Source organism: Camelus dromedarius, chromosome 12, assembly GCF_036321535.1.
Source record: "Camelus dromedarius isolate mCamDro1 chromosome 12, mCamDro1.pat, whole genome shotgun sequence".
In the NCBI taxonomy this organism is placed as follows: Eukaryota; Metazoa; Chordata; class Mammalia; order Artiodactyla; family Camelidae; genus Camelus; species Camelus dromedarius.
Window position 1 is genome coordinate 70,445,226 of NC_087447.1, and position 21,587 is coordinate 70,466,812.

At 42.8% G+C, this 21,587-nt stretch overlaps 1 protein-coding gene across 2 annotated transcripts in view; it reads right to left on the reverse strand.

The window, feature by feature from the left end:
• Positions 1 to 21,587, reverse strand: part of PDGFD (platelet derived growth factor D) — a 222,971-nt gene that overhangs the window by 52,230 nt on the left and 149,154 nt on the right. The window contains exons 2-3 of one of the 2 annotated variants that reach the window (XM_064492855.1): positions 20,702 to 20,888; positions 16,306 to 16,486 (exon numbers count right to left, since the gene is read on the reverse strand). In XM_064492855.1, the coding sequence (XP_064348925.1) occupies positions 16,306 to 16,486; positions 20,702 to 20,888 (368 nt within the window). Of the gene's footprint in view, positions 1 to 16,305; positions 16,487 to 20,701; positions 20,907 to 21,587 lie in introns of both variants that reach the window. The other variant, XM_064492854.1, reaches the window with a different exon arrangement.

A 21,587-nucleotide genomic window follows, 5' to 3' on the forward strand; every position in this document is an offset into this window, starting at 1 on the left:
TCACACGAGAAGCTTGAGAGAGTCTCACAGAAGTGGAGAAATGGTGACAGGAGGTCGTGGTTTGTGCACATTTCCCTCAGCTTTCTGTTCCATTACATAACCCTGCTGCTTTCCATCATCTTGTTGAAATCCTAAAAGACCCACTGCTGTTTCCATGTCTCTTCAAACTCCCGTCTCCAAAACACTCTGGGAAAGCTTAAGGGTAACTTTGGGCAGTAAAATGTTTACAAGCTCAGTGCTATTGACACTCTGGAAAACCCCTTGTTGGGGCTGAGGAGAGCAGTGGTCTCTACACTGTAGAATACTGACCAGCATTCCTGGTCTTTACCAACTAGCTGACAGCAGATTCTGCATCTCCACCCGCATTGTGGCAACCAAAAATGTTTCTCGATGTCGTCCACTATCTCGGGGTGGTGGGGAGGAAAGACCAACCCCCCCCCCCCTGGCTGAGAACCAGTGCTAGAGCAAGGTGGCAAAGGACAGGAGGAGACACTCGACTCACTCACCTTTTCATTCCTCCTTTTGTACACTTTCAAGGTGCTAAGGACAAGGTGGTTAGTTGCAAGAAGACTGGACTGGGATTGGCTACCAAGAACATCAGCAGTCGATATCCCGGTCACATGGCATCAGAGAATGAGACCGTGAAACTCAGTTTTGCGAAAACTCAAAACTAAGTATAAACAAGCTGACGCCCAGCACCCCTGAGAAGAGACACCCTGTACCCTCTTGCTGAGAATGTGCTGCTGATAAGCTCACATCTAATTTTACAAGCCAGTGATGGGAAGTGGAGTGAGATGCTGCAAAGATGAATACATGCTAATACATACACACTTACAGGCGAGGTCCACTGTCTAGCAGGATAAAGGTGGGTGCACTTCCATTTCATGGACTACGGTGTTCGCAGCTGCAACCCAGGGATGCTGAAGGGAGGATTCTAAAGATTGCTCCTAGTTTTTTGTCTGTTGAGCGTCAATGAACTGGCCAATGTCAAAAGAAACTTGTAGAAAAGTCTGGCAACAAGAACTCATTCATTTGACCAATATATATATTGTTGAGTGTCAACTATGTGCAAGGAACTCTGCCACGGAAATCGACAAGACCCTTGCCTTCATGAAATTTCAGGGTTAGACTAACATGTAAATTAGTAACTGTCATGAACTGTTACAGATGCAGAGTAAGAGAATACAGGGGTGGTGTACAAAGTCCTTCTTCACCTGTAAAACCAGGGCAGGACTGGGAGGGCCAATTACACTCCCACTTCTAACTGGGGAGTGAGCGGAGGCCCAATGTAAGAGGTGATGCTTTGCGGGGAGGGTGTAGCTCAAGTGGTAGGGCATGTGCTTAGCATGCACGAGGTCCTGGGTTCAATCCCCAGTACCTCCTCTAAGAATAAATAAATAAATAATAAATAAATCTAATTACCTCCCCCCACCAAAAAAAAAAAAAAAAAAGAGGTGATGCATGGAAAGGAGATTTGAAAGATCAGAAGTAGGTGATAACCCTGCATACCTACTATGTGCCAGCCTCTCCACGAGGACATATTATCTCTGGTCTTGACAAGGACTCTGCAAGTCACTATTTGCACTTTAACTATGAGAAAACTCAGGCTTGTAGAGCTGAAAGCTTTGCTGATGATCTTACACTGAGTAAGCAGCAGTCTGCAAATTCCAGAGTCGTTACGGGGCCTCCTCTAAGCAAAGGAAGCTCAATTAACTTGCAGAGACTGTGAACATGCCTCAACTATTTCTAAAGTTCTGTTATGCTCAGTGTGGCTGGAGAGAGGGTGAGACGTGAGCCAGGGAAAAGGATAAAGCTCAGGAGGCAGAGACAAACCACAACGCATGCTTGTCACCATGCTAGGGTTTGGGTTTTACCACAGATGATGGGGAGCCACTGCAGGGCTTCAAAAAGAGGAACGGTAGATTTGCTTGGGTTTGAACCTTAGAAAGATCGCTTGGCTGCTGTGGGGAAGAGAGGTTCAATGATAATCCTCTAGGCAGAGAGACGAGGAAAGAGATTCTTGGGTATTGCCCAGGGAAAAGCTTATGGTACCTCCGTCCAGACCAACAGAAAAAGAGGGCTCATAGAGAGAGCTATTAGGACTTAGGGAGGTAAAAAGGGAGTTAGTTGCTCATTAATAAGGAAAGATCTTGGCACTTTTCCAAATGGAAAGAGAAATAACAATGCATGCACCCTCATGCCCAGTGTTTTTTTTTTTTTCCCCTACAGCCCAAACTACACCAGGACAGCATGGGGACTAAAAATGGTGGGAGATCAGGGTTCTGTGAAGCAGTGCTCCCCTCTGCTCACTGACACCTCCAACAACAGAGTGGACTGTCACCCCAGACAGTGACCAGACAGCACTTTCCTGTGCTTCTTTCAAAACCCCTGTTCCATCCTAACTGATAATACTGTCAGTATTGTTTTTCTTCTTCAAAAACGGGGCTAGGTCCCCTGAATCCCCCACAGTGCCAGGCACACAGCAGGTTATCCATAATTATTTCTCAAATCAGCCACTTCAAATCCTTCTTGGTAGTTACAGTATATGAGCGTACATAAATGAATCAATGTATGTAATATTTTGTTCTATTTTGATGACATTTTCATTCAGATACATCAGCTGTGTCTAGAAATGAACCTTAGTCCTTCTTCACCTATAAAATCAGGGCAGGACTAGGAGGGCCAATTATCCCTTACTACGTATTTGAGGATAGTGGGACATATTATTGTGATACTGTGATTTATAAGAAATACACAAGTGGTCATTCAGATGACCAAAATGCAGTTCTCATATTTATTTGGTCTTCGTCCACAGTTCCTGGCTCACAGCTGCCCAAGCTCTTGGAATTTCCTAAGTGTTGACAGTGATAAAGGTGTCTTCTGTTATCTTAATGAGGTGACTTTCCCACCACATCTAAGGATGGTGGCTGGTCACTAGGAGACTCAACCAGGGGATCAAAGGGTTGGAACTTTCCGTTTTACTCCCTAACCACCAGGGAGGGAAAAGGGTTGGAGGCTGAATCCACTGGTAATGGCCAATGATTTAATCAAGAATGACTCTGTAATGAAGCCTCCAAAAAAGCTCAAAAGGGCAGGTGAATATGTGGAGACGTAGGGAGAGTGTTGCATTAGAAGAGGGCATGGAAGCTCTGGCCCCCTTCCCATATACCTTGCTTTCTGCACATCTTCCACCTGGCTATTCCTGAGTTATGCTCTTTTATAATAAACTCGTGATCTGGTAAGTAAAATGTTTCTCTGAGTTGTGGGCCACTCAAATGAATGAATCAAACCTGAGGAGGACGTCATGGGAACTTCTGATTTATAGCCAGTCTGTCAGAAGCACTGGTGAACACGCTGAAGCTTGGGGCGGGGGATGGGTGGACGGTCTTGTGTGACTGAGCCCTTAACCTGTGGAATCTGATGCTATCTCTAGGTAGATAGTATCAGAACTGAGTCGAATTCTTAGATACCCTGCTGGTGCCCAAGAATTGTTTGTTGGTTTAGGGGAACCGCTCCACTCTGTTGGAAACTGGGTCTTAGCATACCCAAAAGGATTGTGTAGAGAGATGCTGATTATCCTTTAAAAATATGGTTGGTTGCTAAGACCACCCATCCCATTAATAAAGTGAGGCAGTAGTCATTCAAACTGAAATGTGCTGAGAAGCTGAGTTTATAGATATTAAGGCAGAAATTATGGAGTTATTAGAACAGGGGAAAGAAGGCTGATGACTGCACAGGAAGTGCTCTGAAAACAAAGTCAAGGCACTCCACAGTGCAGAGGAGGATGGGGAGATGCAACACTGCAAGTGCAACTGGTACCCTCATCATAAACGGTGTCCTTCTCACTGTTAGCAGCTGAGCAAACAGGCATACTGTTAGGTGTATTTTCTCTGTGTCAGCACATTTTTTAAATTCATTTTTTGGGGGGGGGTAATTAGGTTTATTTGAGGAATCTCCATACTGTTTTCCACAGTGGCTGCACCAAACTGCATTCCCACCAGCAGTGTAGGAGGGTTCCCCTTTCTCCACAGCCTCTCCAGCATTTGTCATTTGTGGACTTTTGAATGATGGCCATTCTGACTGGTGTGAGGTGATACCTCATTGTAGTTTTGATTTGCATTTCTCTGATAATTAGCGATACTGAGCACTTTTTCATGTGCCTATTGATCATTTGTATGTCTTGGAGAATTGCTGTTTAGGTCTTCTACCAGTTTTTGGATTGGGTTGTTTTGTTTTTTTCTCATTAAGTCATGTGAGCTGCTTATATATTCTGGAGATCAAGCCTTTGTCAGTTTCATCTTTTGCAAAAATTTCCTCCCATTCTGTAGGTTGTCATTTTGTTTTGTTTATGGTTTCCTTTGCTGTGCAAAAGCTTATAAGTTTAATTAGGTCCCATTTTCTTATTCTTGCTTTTATTTCTATTGCTTGGGTAGACTGCCCTAGGAGAACATTTTTGAGATGTATGTGAGATAATGTTTTGCCTATGTTTTCTTCTAGGAGGTTTATTGTACTGTATGACCCAGTAATCCCACTCCAGGGCATATATCCAGAGAGAACCTTACTTCAAAAAGACACCTGCACCCCAATGTTCATAGCAGCACTATTTACAGTAGCCAAGACATGGAAACAGCCTAAATGTCCATCGACAGATGACTGGGTAAAGAAGATATGGTATATTTATACAATGGAATACGATTCAGCCCTAAAAATGACAACATAATGCCATTTGCAGCAACATGGATGTCCCTGGAGAATGTCATTCTAAGTGAAGTAAGCCAGAAAGAGAAAGAAAAATACCATATGAGATCACTCATATGTGGAATCTTAAAAAAAAAAAAAAAAAAAGAAAGAAAAGAAAAAGACAAATGAACATAAATGCAAAACAGAAACAGACTCATAGACATAGAATACAAACTTGTGGTTGCCATCGGGGAAGGGGATGGGAAGGGACAGACATACATACAATAGATAAACAAGATTATACTGTATAGCACAGGGAAATGTATACAAGATCTTGTAGCTCACAGTGAAAAAGTAGTCGACAATGAATATATGTATGTTTATGTATAACTGAAAAACTGTGTTCTACACTGGAAATTGACACAACATTGTAAACCGACTGTAACTCAATAAAATGAAATTAAAAAAATAGCTGTGGGAAACGCAGTGCTACTGAAGTGGGGCAGCAAATAAGAACTTGGAGATGGTATCGTCAGTGAACAGTATGAATTCTGGGGCTCTGCTTATAAATTAAGAATTTTTACTTTCTTAATAATTTGGGATAAATGGGGAGTTTGAAATTTGCAGATACTACCTACTATATATAAAATAAACAACAAGGTCCTACTGTGTAGCACAGGGAACTTTATTCAATACCTTGTAGTGACCTACAATGGAAAAGAATATGAAAAGGAATGTATGTATTTTTATGTATGACTGAAGTATTATGCTGCACACCAGAAATGGACACAACACTGTAACTGACTATATGTATCTTCAATAAAAAAGGATGCAAACTTAAAAAAAAAAGAATTCTTCAAAGGAAACAGATTTTAACAGGGCAGCACATTAGAACCAGGAGCTTTAAAAAATAGCTTTGTGGTCCCTTTCCCTGAGATTCTGATTCAGTAAATCTGGGGTGAATTCTGGGCACCTATCTTTTTAAAAAGTAAGCCTTAGATAGTTCTAATGCAAACACTTGATTAAGAATCATTTTCTTGGGAATGTGATGCTTCATGCTGTCTAAATTATAGGCTACGGTTTAAGTCTGAAATGCCTTTGGCTAATTGTTTTCCTTTTAGTTTTAGGATTTATCACTTTTAAATACAAATCACTGGGGATGGGTAGGGCTTTAAGCTGCTATCAGTCAGTGACTCATTTTGGACTGAATGGTTCCCCACCTCTTCCTTGGGTCAGCCGGGTCTTCCTCTGTGAATCACTTCCTGACCACCTTCTCTTTCCCTCAGACCGATTACTTCCCTCTTCTCCCGTCCTGCAGCCTTTCAGTGTGTGTTTCTGTTACTGCTTATCACATCACGCCTGCTTAACTTTACTGTCTTGAGGGCAAGCTCCCCATCTTATTCACATCCTCAGGACCTAGCTTGGAACTTGACACAGAGATGGAGAGCCACAAAAATATATGTACAATGAATGAGTGGCCAAATTAATTAGAGAATTAATTGAAGCCTGATCTATACGGAAGATCTGCTGGTTGTTACGATTTCTGAGGAAAGAACGTGTAGGCAGAGGTGGGGTGAGGTGGGGTGGGTTAGGGTTTTAGATGGTTCCAAAAGGAAACTGGGAACATGCAAAATTATATCTATTTGGCAATTCTGCCCACAGCTGGCCTCAGCAATAACCATTTTATTTTCATATTGATAAGAACGTTCAATTGATAATGACACTATGTATTTTTGTTACACAAAGGAAGCTGTTACAAAAGACACAGAAGAAAAGAGATCTCTTACAGCTGTTTAGTCTAATTGTACTGGTCTGAAATTTTAACTCAGAGTTCCGCCTTTTCTGATTTCCCTTCAGAAATGATTGATTGCTTGGTTAAACTTTTATATTCATATTTTATATTTTTTAACAATTAGAAAAAGCACCCTTTCCGTACTTAGGTTATTTTCCATGGCTAAATTAGTTTCTATTTTAAATTCATATTTTTTCTTTGTCGGTTGCAGAGCTATTTATCATAGTGAGGAAAATACTGGAAGGTTTAGTGTCTTTTTCTCCCTGTAAAAATAGCTGGTTTTAGCATTTTAGGAAAAATAAATGCCAGAAGATCACATGGAGTACTTGTGGCCTTGGAAAACTGTACACTTCAGAGACCTGGCTTATGTTTGAGCCCAAAGAATATTTTAGGGGTTCTTTGCACAGGGTTTTGTAGAATAAGATGAGGAATGAGTATGTTCCCACAGGAGTGACGTCAAGGAACTTTTCAAATCCAAATATGGCACTAAAATCAGACTGTTCATAGTGAAGGGAGAGTTCAAGATATTTTTATGGGCAGTTCAAAAGGGATGAAGAGTGTATGCATCTAATGACATAGCAGAAGAGAGCTATTAAGGTTTTTTGGCTTTCTGTCCTCCCAAATCTGCCTCAAGGGGTGGGTTTAGCTGGGGATCGAATCACACTGCGTAACTGCTCCGAGGCCTGCCCTTACTCTTAGTCCACACATCTCCCCAGTGTCCATCTGGCTCAGGCATGCCGTAGACTGGCTGCTGTGTTCTCCCCGAAATGAGTATGTTGCCTAACCCTCAATGTGATGGTTTTAGGAGGTGGGGGCCTTTGGAAGGTGATCAGGTCATGAGGGTGGAAATCTCATGAGTGGGATTACTGCTCTTACAAAAGAGGCCTCAGAGAGCTCCGAAAAGCCCCCTAACCCCGTTTGCAATGTGAGGTTGGAGCAAAAAGGCTGTCTGTCTACAAGCCAGGAAGCAGGCTCTCAGCAGACACTGAGTCTGCTGGTGCCTTGAACATGGACTCCCCAGCCTCCAAAACTGGGAAAAGGAAATTTCTGTTGTTTTTAAGTTACGTGGGCCATAGTACTGTGTTACAGCAGCCCAGGTGAACGGAGACACAGAATCTCTCACAGGACCTCGGGCATACCTAATTAGATTCTAATTCTCCAGAGGCATTTAGATGTTAACAGTAATAATAACAGTTCCATCCACTGTACAGAGAATGCTTATTAAGCTCATATATTTTCAAGGTAATCCTCAAGCAGCATTATGATGCAGGTGGATCCTTCCCATTTTCCAAATGAAGAAATGGCAGCTTGGACTGTGCTGTGACCAAGATCTCGCAGATAATACAAAGATTTATATTTGAGTGTTTCTGACTCATCTATCCTCTATCCTGTAAGGAAAACCTCAAAAAAAAAAAAAAAATCAAACGAATAGCTCTGGAGTATCTTAAAAACTTGGAAAGAAAGCTCTTGAGGCTCAGCAAAGACCCCTGGAGTGACAGACACCAGGACTTCAAAGGGCTTTTTACAGTTATTAAAAAGCCCTGAGTCTTCCAAGGCTGGGACATTCTTCGTGAGGAAGGGCCGCTCAGCGGCTACATCACCAGGGGACCCGAATCATGTCTGTTGTGATGTCACTATTGCACACTCTGATGCTAAACTGCTGAAGTCAGGCTGTTACTGATGCAATTATTTGCTCCACGTGTTCGAGAAAGCAGATAACTAGATGTGAGCAGAGAAAGAGGGACGCAGGCCAAATGGCAGGAATTGGGCAGAAAGGAGGGGCACAGGCCAAATGCAGGAAACCACACATCATGTAAGCACCAGGGGTCCCTGGGCAGAGAAAGGAAAGCAGGAACCTCTGGGTTGATAAGTGGTCACACATTTTGGGGTGACAAGTGGCCTGGAGACCGACAAAGAAAGGTGGGAAAAGGCAGGAATTTCCAGTATCCGAATGTAACCTTTTGCTCATTATGCCCTTGTTTCAATAAAATGAGCCTCGCAGATCAGAAGTGCCCATCATGCACCGAGGCCATGACACTTCTGATCCAGACTAAATAAGGACAAAAATCCCTCCTCCCTTCGGGAAGGTGGAGCTGGAGTGAAAATCAGGGACTATGACCCCAAACCCTTCCCTCCCCAGTGAATATTCCGCCCATTCATTTCTACACTCAATGTAACCAACTTGCCAAAGAAACTCAGGGCAGCCGCTCACCTGGGCCTGCCCGCTCTCCCCTGAGAGTGGACTACCCATCCCTTAATAAATCTCCACTTTACTTTCTTAACCTCTGCATCTCTCTGAATTCTTTCTGGAAACTGGTTACATCTACTGGCAACGCTTGAGGTTAAAATGTAGTAAAGGCAGGCTTTAGAATCAGGATGCCTGGCTCCACTCCACAGTTCCCCTGACGTCTGACCCCTACAATGGCCCCCACTGGTCCATCCTCACCCCCATCCCCTTCAGCCCCAGGTGAGCCCTAGACGGCAGCAGCTGAGGTCTACTGGCATGTCAGTATGACCGCAACATTACAGGGGGAGGGAACAAGTCTTTCAGGTCCTAAGCCTGGAAAAACGTAGTCAACGGTCCCTTTACCCCTCATCAGGGATTGCTTTTACTCCAAACTAGCAGGTGCATCACACATCACAGGTACTCAGTGAGCACTTCTGGTTCAGCTCAAACTGTCAAGTCCTACTTGGTACAATGCCCTGTGATAGACCTGGAGGAATACGGCACTCCTGACCCTCAAGGAGCTTTCACTCTAATGGAGACAGTGAGATAAGTACATTGGTTTCTGTGGGTTAAAAAAAGACTGGAAAGTAAGGTCCAAAATACTCCTAGTGGTTGAATTTGAGGGATGGGAGCAATGAGTAAGTTTTTTCTTTTCTTGTTTACTTTTCTATGTACTTCAAAAGTAGCTGGGATCTGTGTACTTTTTCTTTGAAAACCCAAAATGTTAGAATATGAAAATGAATGTATATGTGTGACTGGGACATTATGCTGTACACCAGAAACTGACACACTGTAACTGACTATACTTCCATTAAAAAAAGGGAAGAAAAACCAGAATATTGATAAACAACAGCACTGTGGATGCTTGACAAAGGGAAAGAGGATGTGTGGTCGGGGAGTTGAGGACAAGCAGTGTCTTTGATATGATATATGTCTTTGACAGATAGAAGTGGGCTTGGATTCTTGAAGAAATATATGTAGGAAAGTTAACTGTCAGACATGAAAGGCGGAAAACCATAAGGTAGCTGGGCCATCAGGGAAAACTGCTGTTTCCCTGGACTGAATAATATGGAGAGAGGGAGGGGGGACGGAAGCCAGCATGTTACGCTGAGATCCGAACATGGAAGGCTCTCAGCATCAGAGTGAGGCTGGACATTACTCCAGGGGAAACTGGGAAATTACACAAGTTTTCAGCTGGAGAATTATTTGACTCCAGCTCCATCTGAGCTGGGAACCATGTGCCACAAAGACTGAAGGTAGGGAGGCAGGAGTTGGGGACACCAATTAGGAAATTATTAGCAGGACCCAGCCTAGAAGCAACGACTACGTGATTAGTTATTCATGTCTCCCTCTTTATCCCATGCCTTTTCAATCTTCTTTTTCCATTTTCTCTTCATGTTTGGCTCTGGATTTTCAATTGCAAAATCAAGGAAGAGTCACTTTGAATACAGAGCTCAATTTTCTCCCAGGTGAAAGAAACAATGTTGAATGGAGGTCAGCCTTAATCTGTCACATTCCCACTGACAAAGGGAACATCAGAGAATGTTATTTTCCGGGCTGGATGAGTCCTGTCTGTATGATTGATTACTCATTCCTTCAAGAGAGTGGAGTCTCCCCAAAGTTCCAGGGGTCTTCAAGTTCCCAGTCAGAATGGCTGATCCTTTTATAGACGAAGTGTGTCACACTGCTCTCCTCAGAACCAGAGGGGGGCAGCACTGAGTTCCCAAGGGCCGTTACCAAACATGACTGATTGAAAAAAGCGTAAAAGTTACTGTGGGCTTAGACCCTTCAGGGGCACGAAAACCTCTGCCTGCTCCACTTGCGGGGGGTGCCCTTCTCTCCATATTTCTGCCTCCGCCCACAGACGGGGAGCCATCAGCAGATGCTTTTGATTCCTTCCTTCCTGGACTTCTTTCCTCCATCACTTCTTCCATCTTCCCTCCCATCCTCATCCCCACTGTCTTTCCCCATTTCTCTCTTGGGTTGCCTGCTTCTGACACCGACCACTGGGAAGGGTCTCAGATCTCTGCTCCCGGGGGTCCCTCTGCTAAGCATAGCTGGGCATGAAGCTGGCCATCCTCAATGGCCCTCCTGCCTGTTTGTGATGATCTGTGACCAGACCTGTGACCTCCCATGCAGTGGGAAACGTTGTGTAAGTGTACCCGTAGACCCCTCGAACAAATCCTTGGTTCCGAATTTGCATCCGAAGACTGGTGTGTTGGGTCCCAGCGAATTTCTGTATTCCAGTTTTGCAAGAAAATCCCGAGCTTTGGCATTTCATGGACCATCATTAATACAGCTGCTATTTTGATGATCTTTTGTTTCTTTATATCTCTTTTCTACTTCAGGAATACAGAATGGATAGTAAGTAGTTTGCACCTTCAACCTGCAATACTTTGAATTAACTCATCGGAATAATCCAAAATGCCTTGCTTTTCTTGAATTTGTTAGCATCTTCCTTTCAGGGTGCTCTTCCCCCCAACTCAGTCCAGTGAAGGGTAGTTGAAAATGTCACCCTAAGATACACCACTCTGGCATAAGAATTATTTTGAGCAGAAGGCAACTGAGAAAAAGTAGAGGCGGGAAAAGCTCCCTGTCCTCTACCTACCTGCCTAGAAGCACATACATTTGTAAAGGTTGTCTTTTCTCCCCTCTCTACCAGGAAGTTTAAAAATTAATCACCAGAGGCGACTTTACACCCTCATCAGCCTAGGGAGGCAGCAGAAGAATCTACGTAACAAACTTGACTCACAAGTCCTTAACTTCCATGAGTCCTCCTATGTATTTATCTCCCCCAAATTTGCTTCCCTAGAAATTTAAAAGTCCTCTCCTTTGTCTCTAAAAAGTTACTATTCCTTCCGGCAATCCCACTCCTGGGCATATATCCAGACGGAACTTCAATTTGAAAAGACACATGCACCCCAATATTCATAGGAGCACTATATACAATAGCCAAGACATGGAAACAGCCTAAATGTCCATCAACAGATGACTGGATAAAGAAGTTGTGGTATATTTATACAATGGAATACTACTCAGCCATAAAAAATAATAAAATAATGCCACTTGCAGCAACATGGATGGACCTGAAGACTGTCATTTTAAGTGAAGTAAGTCAGAAAAAGAAAGAAAAATACCATATGATATCATTAATATATGGAATCTAAAAAAAAAAGACAAATGAACTTATTTACAAAACAGAAACAGACTCACAGACATAGGAAACAAACTTATGTTTACCAGGGGATTTAGGGGGTGAGGAGGGATAAATTGAGGGCTTGAGATTTGCATATACTGACTACTGTATATAGAATAGATAAACGATAAGTTTCTCCTGTACAGCACAGGGAACTATATTCAATATCATGTAGTCACCTATAATGAAAAAGAACATGAAAATGAATACATGTATGTATATGTATGATTGAACTATTATGCTGCACACCAAAAATTGACACAACATCATAACCTGATTATACTTCAATAAAAATATATTATATAAGCCCAAGTTCTACCCACCACTCTGAGTTACGCATCGCGAAGTGCTCCCATGTGTGTGGTATGTGTATGTTAATAATATTCTGCTTGTTTTTCTCTTGTTAATCTGTCTTTTGTCAGTCTCATCTGCAGGGTCTAACACAGAGAAACTCTAGGAGGATAGAGGAAAAAAATACTTTCTTTTCTTTCCCTACACCAGCAAACCCCATCTTCACAAGGTTGAGTGTTCCTTTTCCTTGTGTGCCCAGAATATCCCATATACATTTCATCAGTGCCATTCAGAGTGTTTTATAATTACATGCCTTTCTCCCTCACAGGAACATCATTTTCTTCTTTTTATCCACAGTCAGTTTTCAGAGATATCTATTGAATTTGTGAGTGAACGTTAGGTAGAGGTATTTTTTTTAGTGAGGTTCACTTCTTCACAGCTTTTTAAGAAAGAAATACTGCTCTGTTTTATGCATATCTTTAATATGAAAGCTACTTTCTAATACAGTTGAATAGCTTTTTCCTTCCTTGTTTTTTCATTTTCTTTACCTACCAAAATATCAGTACATCAAAAAGCACAGTTACAGAATGAAAGTTATATAACGTATAAAAAAGAGGCACAATCATTGCATCTTTCTGGTTTGCAAGGATAAGAGTTTACTTGTAGCATGTCCACATAACTCAAGTCTAGGTAAACAGGATACTGCACTGTCCAAGTGCCATTAAACAGCATCCCTCCTAAAGCTGGGGACGTGTTTACTCAGCATGTGGGGAGTCGTCTGCTCATGTGATTAGCACACGGGTTTCATGAGGAAAATTAATGACAGTAATAAAACACTATTTCAAACATTGCTTATGTTAGAAGGGACTAGCCAACCAGGAAGAAACCATCCCCAGTCAGAGAGAACACAGAGGCAGTATGTGTGGAGCTCTGAACTGCATCTAGGGGTCATCCTAGATAAGATCTGGGGGGCCCCCCGACATTTTACACAAAATTTTAGACAGGTCCAAAGGTCCACAGCTCTCATATCTTGTGGGTAAGACAAATGTGTGAGCTCTGTGACCCAGGAAGAACTCATAACCTGTGCTCACTGTTTCACTGATAAAATTACCCAACCTGTGTCTATTGCCTCACTCGTAAAATAAGAGGCTGGCCAGGCACTGGATCTCTAAGACGTTGCAGCTCTAAATTCTTTATTTTTCTTACAACCAGTCTTCATGCAATGCATAACTTAAGAGCAGCAGACTGATTATTTACAATATGCCAGGTGCTGCATTAAACACTTCACATACTTTTCCCCATAGGATTTAATCTTCACAATAACCCAAAGGATCAGATGCCATTATTTTTTTATTATTATTTCATAATGTATTTATCATGATCATGATCATCATCCCACACCTTGTTGAAGTAATTGACTAAGAGTGTACACTAGACGTGGTATTCCAAAAATGCTCTAAGCATGGACCACGTGGATTTGATTCCAGTGCAGTGGGCTCCTGTTGTCCTGGGCACATATCACTTACAGACTCGGGAAGTCCTTGTCCAACTGGAGAGTCAATGAGGGAGGAAGAAGAGAGATGCTGGATGGGAAACTGAGACGTGGAAAGTTAGATATGAGAAGGGAGGTGGTCTTGAGCTTTCCAAAGAGCTACGTGCCATTTTCCAAGAGCACTTTGATTGTTCGGGAACAACTGTGAGCTCACATTTCCCCAGCAGTTACCAGTCCTTAGAGGAGAGACTGCAAAACAGCTGCCTCCACACCCTAGAGGTTTCACGGGCTTGCGTATCATTTAAAAAACCATTATTTAAAAACACTTAGAGAAGGTTTGCCATCTTTTTCCAGTTTAATGAGATATGATGGGCATGCAGCACTGTGTAAGTTTAAGGTGTAGAGCATAATGATTTGACTTACAAACACTGGGGCCTGCCATTTTCAATCCCCTGCCTCCCTCTAATTTTATACCTGGCCCACTTTTAGTTTTAACTCTGACCTCTGTAGCATTTGCGTGTATAAACTCTGCTTTAAAGTCTCTCCTAGAAACATTGAAACGTGAGTAAACTGATCTTCCTCAAACACTGGTCAAGCATAAATGACTGTCCATCCCTGCTGAACAAGAAGCAAATGGAAGAGTTCTATCAAAAAGCCACACCGATGTAGACTCCACACACACCTGAAGGTCAAGCTCATTCCTCCTCTTGGAATTTAGCCACCAAAGCACTCTGGCCCTGATTGAACATATTTAGTGCCAGAAGCGTATATGGAGCTGGAAAGAGAGGCTGGAGCTATTTGCAGTGAATGCAGACCAAGAGGCTGGTATAACAAAAACGTTATTAACTGTCATCATTTCTAAAAAACACAGTTGAATGTATTGGTGGAGGTGAATAAGTGAGTGAGTGGAGAGATGCCAGTTTACATCCAAACCACAGAGGCAACCCACTCTTCAACCTCACATCAGCTTGGAAATGAGGGCTCAGCCTGCACTGTAACCCGAAACCCCTCGAACAGAAATAGTCATCCTTCCCTAAATCCATATCTGCACGGCTTCTTCTACCCAAAAGGCATTCTTTTGCCTTAAAGATGCTGTGTTAAGAGTTCAGGTGTTTCTAACTGGATCATTCACTTAAGTCATAACCAAAGCTTCACAAAGAGCATATACATTAGCCCTAACAGCCCTTGATATGTTAAGGGGACAAAAACGAATCCTTCACTGAGCTAGTCCAACATATAACCATTCCACAACGCTCAGCTGCTTTGTGCACGCGCAACGGAGGACAGATGCCTCACTGAACATAACGAATGGCAAAGAAAGGTAGAAACCAAAGGTTCACACTTTCATTTTCGTGCTGAGCAGCACTGCATGAGTTTGCAATAATGTATATCATGCTTGACGGAGTATTTTCAAATTAAAACTGGAACCAGTATCACTGCGCGCTATTTTTCATTTATATGTATTCTGATGTAGAACTCATGGTTAATGACTCACCATAAAGAAAAAAAAACACACATTAGATTAAACAACATTTTCCTACTCTAAATTGAATGCATAAGAGGAAAAAGCCCCACAAATTGACCCCATTTATAGCACCGTGTTCTATTTGGACATCCACACTTTGAAAACGGACAGCAGTAAACTGACAGAGAGTTAAAAATGTTGCCAGGAGAGCGAAAGGCAATATGTTATGAACAGTTGAAGGATTCAGTGACATTTAAGGTAACGTATAGGCAAAGTTACCCCAGTAGCTCCCTGGGCTCGATCTACAACACCCAGTACTTCTGCCTTATTACTCACCATTCTCAGTTGTCACTGTTGATCATTTCCACCAGACCCTCAGCTCCAGGAGGGTCAAGAACCCTGCCTTCTTGCCCATCTTTGTACCTACTATACCTATCAGAGTGTCTGACCATTAGCAGGAACTTTATACTGTCTTATTAACGATGAACGACTGAGTAAAGAAGACCCACGTATGAGCCAACAGCAAGACTTAACTACAAGGTAGATTATGTCTCGATATGTGGTTGATTTTTTTCTAACAGTCAGAACAATTTAAAATTGGAAATGGCTGCTGAGATGTTTAAGTAGAGGTGAGGCCACAAATAAGCATGGGTACAGAAAACAAAAATCAACTCTTGGGTCCCGAATTGTACCTTCCAGTCTTTAAGAAGCTTGCTAACCTTGAGGTGCTATGATCATAACATAGACCTTCCCAAATGGGGGTCATAATTTAAACTAAAATCATCAGGACTCTTCTGTGATTTGAATCAGATAGTTTTTCAAACCAGAGAGGTTCCACTCCCACATACCTTCTGCTTGGCTGTACATTTGGCTTCGGTTGGATCAAATGTAATATGGTATATGCTTTACTGTAAACCATTTTACTTTTTCTAGCTACTATGCTTTCTTTCAAAATGCATGGGCCCAGAGGTTGACTTAATAGATTGAAAATATCAATCCTTACTAAAGAAGACTTTAACATGTTGGCCAAAATTAGGGACAAAGCTTTACCACAGACAATTAATACAGTTCATTCACTCCCACACCACTGAATTTAATCATAGAAAATACACTTCATGAAACCAGAGTCTGCTTTTAATCAAAGGGTGGTTAAGACACTTACCACAAAAGAATAATAAATCTTGAATCCAGGTTTAGCCACAAAGTAGTCATCAGACTTGAACGTTATTTTAATTTGGTTTGTTCGCGACGTTATCCGTGGAGGGACTTCCTTGTGTCCACACCATCGTCCTCTAATAACGGTACTGGTTTCAGATATGTCTTCAACTTCCACAAAATCATACCTGGTACCAATGTGTCATAAATTAATTTTGATTCAAATAGACTTTGAAATTCACACTTTCATCGAGAAATTAAGACTAACATCTGTGATTTCTCATGACCTACCTACCATCTGAAATGAAAATTATAACCTACCGACATTTTAGAAGAAAACCTAATTTTTGGATTAAGTTTCTCAAATTCAGTCTATTCTGAGAAAACCCACATATTTATTTATCCATAACTCTTCCTAAATCATCAAAAATCAAAATGCTACTTTCTGATCATCTAGCTTGTAAGATTTTCCTGGAAAAAACTAACAGCTGTAATCTATTGTTACATTTTAGGAGTTGGAGCTCTAATTATATACCCAAATATTTACTCTATCAAGTTTTTCAAACAAATTCCTACTTTGAATTAATTTACCACATCCAGTGTTTCATTAAGAAAGGAAGTGATCTGCATCCACACAGCAGATAAAATCAGCACCCTCATTACAGAGAATAAATGATAAAAGAAAATACACAACTATTTTCTCTTTTTTGGAAACTGTCTTTTGGAAGGACTGTATCATAAAATAAGACATTTATCATAATGGAAAGCACGTGACTTTGAGGAGGGACGTGCGCTAACCAATATTGGAAATACCTGGGCTGTGTGTGAGTGAGCTTAGGACCATGGGTTCACCACTGGCATTGGTTTAGAGAAACACAGAATCCCAAGTCTGAAGAAGACAGGAGAGGGAGAGACTTTTTCCATATTCCATAAAGCAGTCTGATCCTCGAGGTCCCTCACCTCATTCCATTTTTTTTTCACATAGCATTACATCTTCAGTGACAGAGCTGGCATCTTCTGGGGATCACTTATTCTATTTCCAGACACTCAGATCTTAGAACATTCCACTCGAGAGCTGAACTATCTGCCTGCCTGTTCTGGGCATCAGTGTCTCCCTCCTCCGAACTACCTCCCCCGACATGGCCGCAGATGCGGAAGCCACAATACAAATGATGAGCATTCAGGGCGAGCAATCAGGGTGAACAGGGCCAACATCCTCACATCCATTTTATACTGTCCCTGTCACGACTGCCAAATGGAATCAGCATGAGAAACATCATGTCTGAATATGAAGAAAATCCAATATGGCTTTACTGGTTTTACCCATGCACCTCAGAGCTCTTAGTGGATCAGGTAGGGTGATCTAAGGAGGCGGGGAGCATAATGAAACTAGGACTGAATTTCACTGACAGTGATTTGTGAGGTCCTGTTATGTCCTTTACCTCAGTTTTCTAATGAGCAAATAAGAAGGGTTCTACAATTTTACCAGCTGACTATCTCTTGGGTGCTGTGTAAATTAATTTCTTAATATATGGTGCTTGGAAAGCGGAAAGCACTAAGAAAGAATCATTATTCAAGCAATAAAATATTACAATGTAAACATCAAGGAGACGTTGGAACTGATGGTCGGAAATCAACAGCATTTCATTTTATATACAATATGTGTGAATCATATTTACTGCACAGAGTTTGAGTATACTAGAAACTTAGTAACACAAGAGGTCACTTCTATTTTTAAAAAATCACAACATCAGTGTAATTTTTACTCTGGGTCTGAAGTCAGAAGAGCACCATTTTGGTTTTTAGGGACAGTCCTGAGGCAGGTCTCTGATCTGCCGCTTTCCCTTTGAGACAGGAGGGAAGGGGACAGGGCATAACCGTTAAAAGAATGATACAGCAGTTAGCACCCAGATGGTGGAAGATTCAACTCCCAGTAGACCTTGAGCTTCAATATAGGCTCACTGGAATGCAATAGGATGCTAAATGGTCCTCCCACAGGTGCCAGGACAATTTCAAGGCTGACCACAGAAGGTCAAAGGATGAGTGATGGCCCAGGTCCTGGGAATCCCAGCCCCTTCCCCAAAGTTGTTGGAATAATCCTCCCATTTGTTAGCATAGGAAGTTACCAAGCCCACAAAAACTAGCAACACCGTGCCTCGTGGCCGCTCTTCCTTCTGAGTGAGGCGGACCGCACTCTGTCTATGTAGTGTGTATCTACTTTTACTTTCAACTAAGCACCCAACCCCGCACCTCGTGGCCTCACTCGAGACAGCTTGCGCTCCAGAAGTATGTATCTCTCTCAATAAATGTATCTTCATTCAACTGTGGCTCGCTCTTGAACTCTTTCCTGCGCGAAGCCAAGGACCCACGCTTGGCAGGGCGCCTCCCAGAGACTCAACTGAGACCTTGGACATGGCCCTCCTCTCACCGCACATTTTCTTGTAACACTTTCCTCTTCCCTTTTCCTCTTCCTATGCCTCTAACTCCCTCCATAAATTTTGAGCGTTTGATGAAGAGTCTGGAAGAGAAACCGTTCCTAATTTCTGCTCCTACTTTCAAGGCCAAGATGCCAAAGGGCCATGACCAGATCAACAGCCTGATCACTGCATCCCTTCTGTGACATCACCTTGAACAATCTTGTGTTTCCACAATCTGTTTTGTTTCCTGCAGCACAGAAAATTAGTTCTCCCTTTCAAGGTTGAAAAGACACAAGATCTGCCCAAGATTATTCTCCCTGTAAATATTAGCTGGTTCTTCCAGCGTGTCCGTCTCCCCTTTCTGGCATACATTACCCTCAATGGTCCCGCAAAGTGATAGTCACTGCTGCAATTCATGAAAAGGAAGCAACCTAATAAAGGCTGTCAGCATAATAAACATGCGACAGAGGACAGCCAAACTTGAGGCCCCCTCTTTTTATTATTCAGAGTAAAATCAACCTGCTGAAAGGATTTAGCTGTTCCGTAGTGGCTCATTGGCAATGCAGAACAAGCACATGCAGCAAAAAGCACAGAAAGGGAAAAAAACCCTCCCCCATCTCACACACGCTAATTAAGTGGATAAGATGCTGTGAGCAGGCAACTCAAAGAGCAACAGCCAGGGCTTCCTCTGTTAAGTATGTTAAGAAGGAAGATGATCAGGTACAGCTTTTATCTTTTATTGACCAGAAACTACAGGAAACAGGGCTTTGAGGAGCACACAGACCTTGGGAAGTTGCTTTCTCTTCCTTCTTAACGCACATTTTAAGCCTTAAAACTCTGATTTCAGGTTAAGGCCCTGACAGGGTCCTCGTCATCATCACCACTGTGTGTCAGTTACAACAGCCTGGGTCAGGTTCTGGAGCCCAGCGGGGGATACACTCCTTAACCCCACGGCAGGCCGGCACCAGAGCCATGCGAGATGGCCGGGGGTGACCTGGTGATGCAGAAAAAAATGTGCGGCGAGAGGATGGCCGTGTCCCAGGTCTCAGTTGAGGCCTTGGGAGGTGCCCCACCAACTGTGGGTCCTTGGTTTCAAACAGGAAAGAATTCAAGAGTGAGCCACAGTTGAGTGAAGGTACGTTTATTCAGAGAGATACATACTCCATAGACAAGAGTGCAGGCTGTCTTGAGAAAGGCCACGAGGTGCGGGGCTGGGTGCTCAGTTTAAAGTAAAAGCAGACACACACTCCGTAGACAGAGCGCGGTCTGTCTCACTCAGAAGGGAGAGCGGCCACGAGGTGTGAGGGTTGTCAGCTTTTATGGGCTTGGTGACTTCCTTTGCTGACAAGTGGGAGGATTATTCCCACTACTGCGGGGAAGGAGCTGGGAGGCCCAGGAACTGGGCCGCGCCCACTTTTGAAGCTCTTACGGTCAGCCTAGGAACTGCCATGGCACCTGTGGGGGCGCCATTTATCATGTCAATATATTCCACTGAGCCTATAAGGAAGCTCAAGGTCTGCTGGAAGTCAAGTCTCCTGCCATCTTGGGCCTCGGGGTCTACCGGGAGTTGAATCTCCTGCCGTCTGGGTGTTCACTGCTGTGTCATTCCTTGAATGGCTCTGCCCTGCCCTCCTCCCTCCGGTCTCACTGGGATACTGGATACCTGGGCCGGCTCACAAAGGCTGCTCTAGGCCTGCAAGATGTGGGGCCCCAGATTCCCTCCTTCTCTGGGAGTCACGAAGCCTGGATCTGTCAGTGGTGGGAGTGAGTTTCTGTCGAGTCACGCCAGCTAACCAGGCCCTCTGCAGAAGTGGGCTGCGCTCCAATTTATTTTGTCTCTTAGGACTGACATAAAAGCTTTTTAAAAAAGAACTTGCATACCTCGGGTAGGTCCAAAGGGCCCAAAAGACAAGTGATGTTTTAAAGCCATCATTTTTTCACCTTGAAATTTTACCCTAAAATGGATTTTCTTTTCCCCCCACTTACCTACAGATATCATTTTCCGCTTCTTCTAATCCGAACTGATTGTCGAAGGCTAGCTGTATGCGCGTTTTCTCCTGGGAGTGCAGCCGCCAGGTCAGAAGCAGGTTCCTGGGGTAGCTGTTTGGGAAGCGGGGACTCTGCACGTGGCCGTGTCCTGTCACCGGGATGGTCTCATCTCTTCGGTACAAGTCTGTGAGGTGATTGCTCTCTGTTAGTAGTCACAACTTGTTTAAATTAGTATGTTGCTCCAATTACAGGAAAGCAAAAAAAGAACAGTTTAAAACACATCGCATTGCAAAGCACTTCTTGATTTTGTTTAAAAACGGGAGGCCAAATGGCAGCCTCGTGGTTAAAGAAACAACTTACACATTTCTTCCGTTACCCCCTCCCTCCCCCAAATCTTCACAAATCGAGACGTGATGCCTCATGGTTTGCACTTTGGGAGCTCTCTTAACGTTATTTTTGACAAGCAAACTTAGTTATCTCAGAACTTAGGTTTACTCACGTTGAAATTAAAATACGCACAAATCATTTCAAATCCTTCGTCCTTCCTCTTTTCCATGTAATACAGCTGACCCTTGAGCAGCATGGGTTTGAACTGCGTGGGTCCACTTTAATGCAGATTTTTAAACAAATACATGTACGTACTGTAAACGTATTTTCTCTTCCTTATGATTTTCGTAACTTTTTTTTCTAGCTTATTTTCTTGCAGAATACAGCATATAATATATATAAGATACAAAATATGTGTTAATCCACTATTGATGTTAACAGTGAGGCTTCTGGCCAACAGTAGGCTATTAGTGGTCATGTTTTGGGGGGAGTCAAAAGTGATATGTGGGGTTTTTGACTGTGTGGGGTATTGGCACCTTAAACCTCACATTGTTCA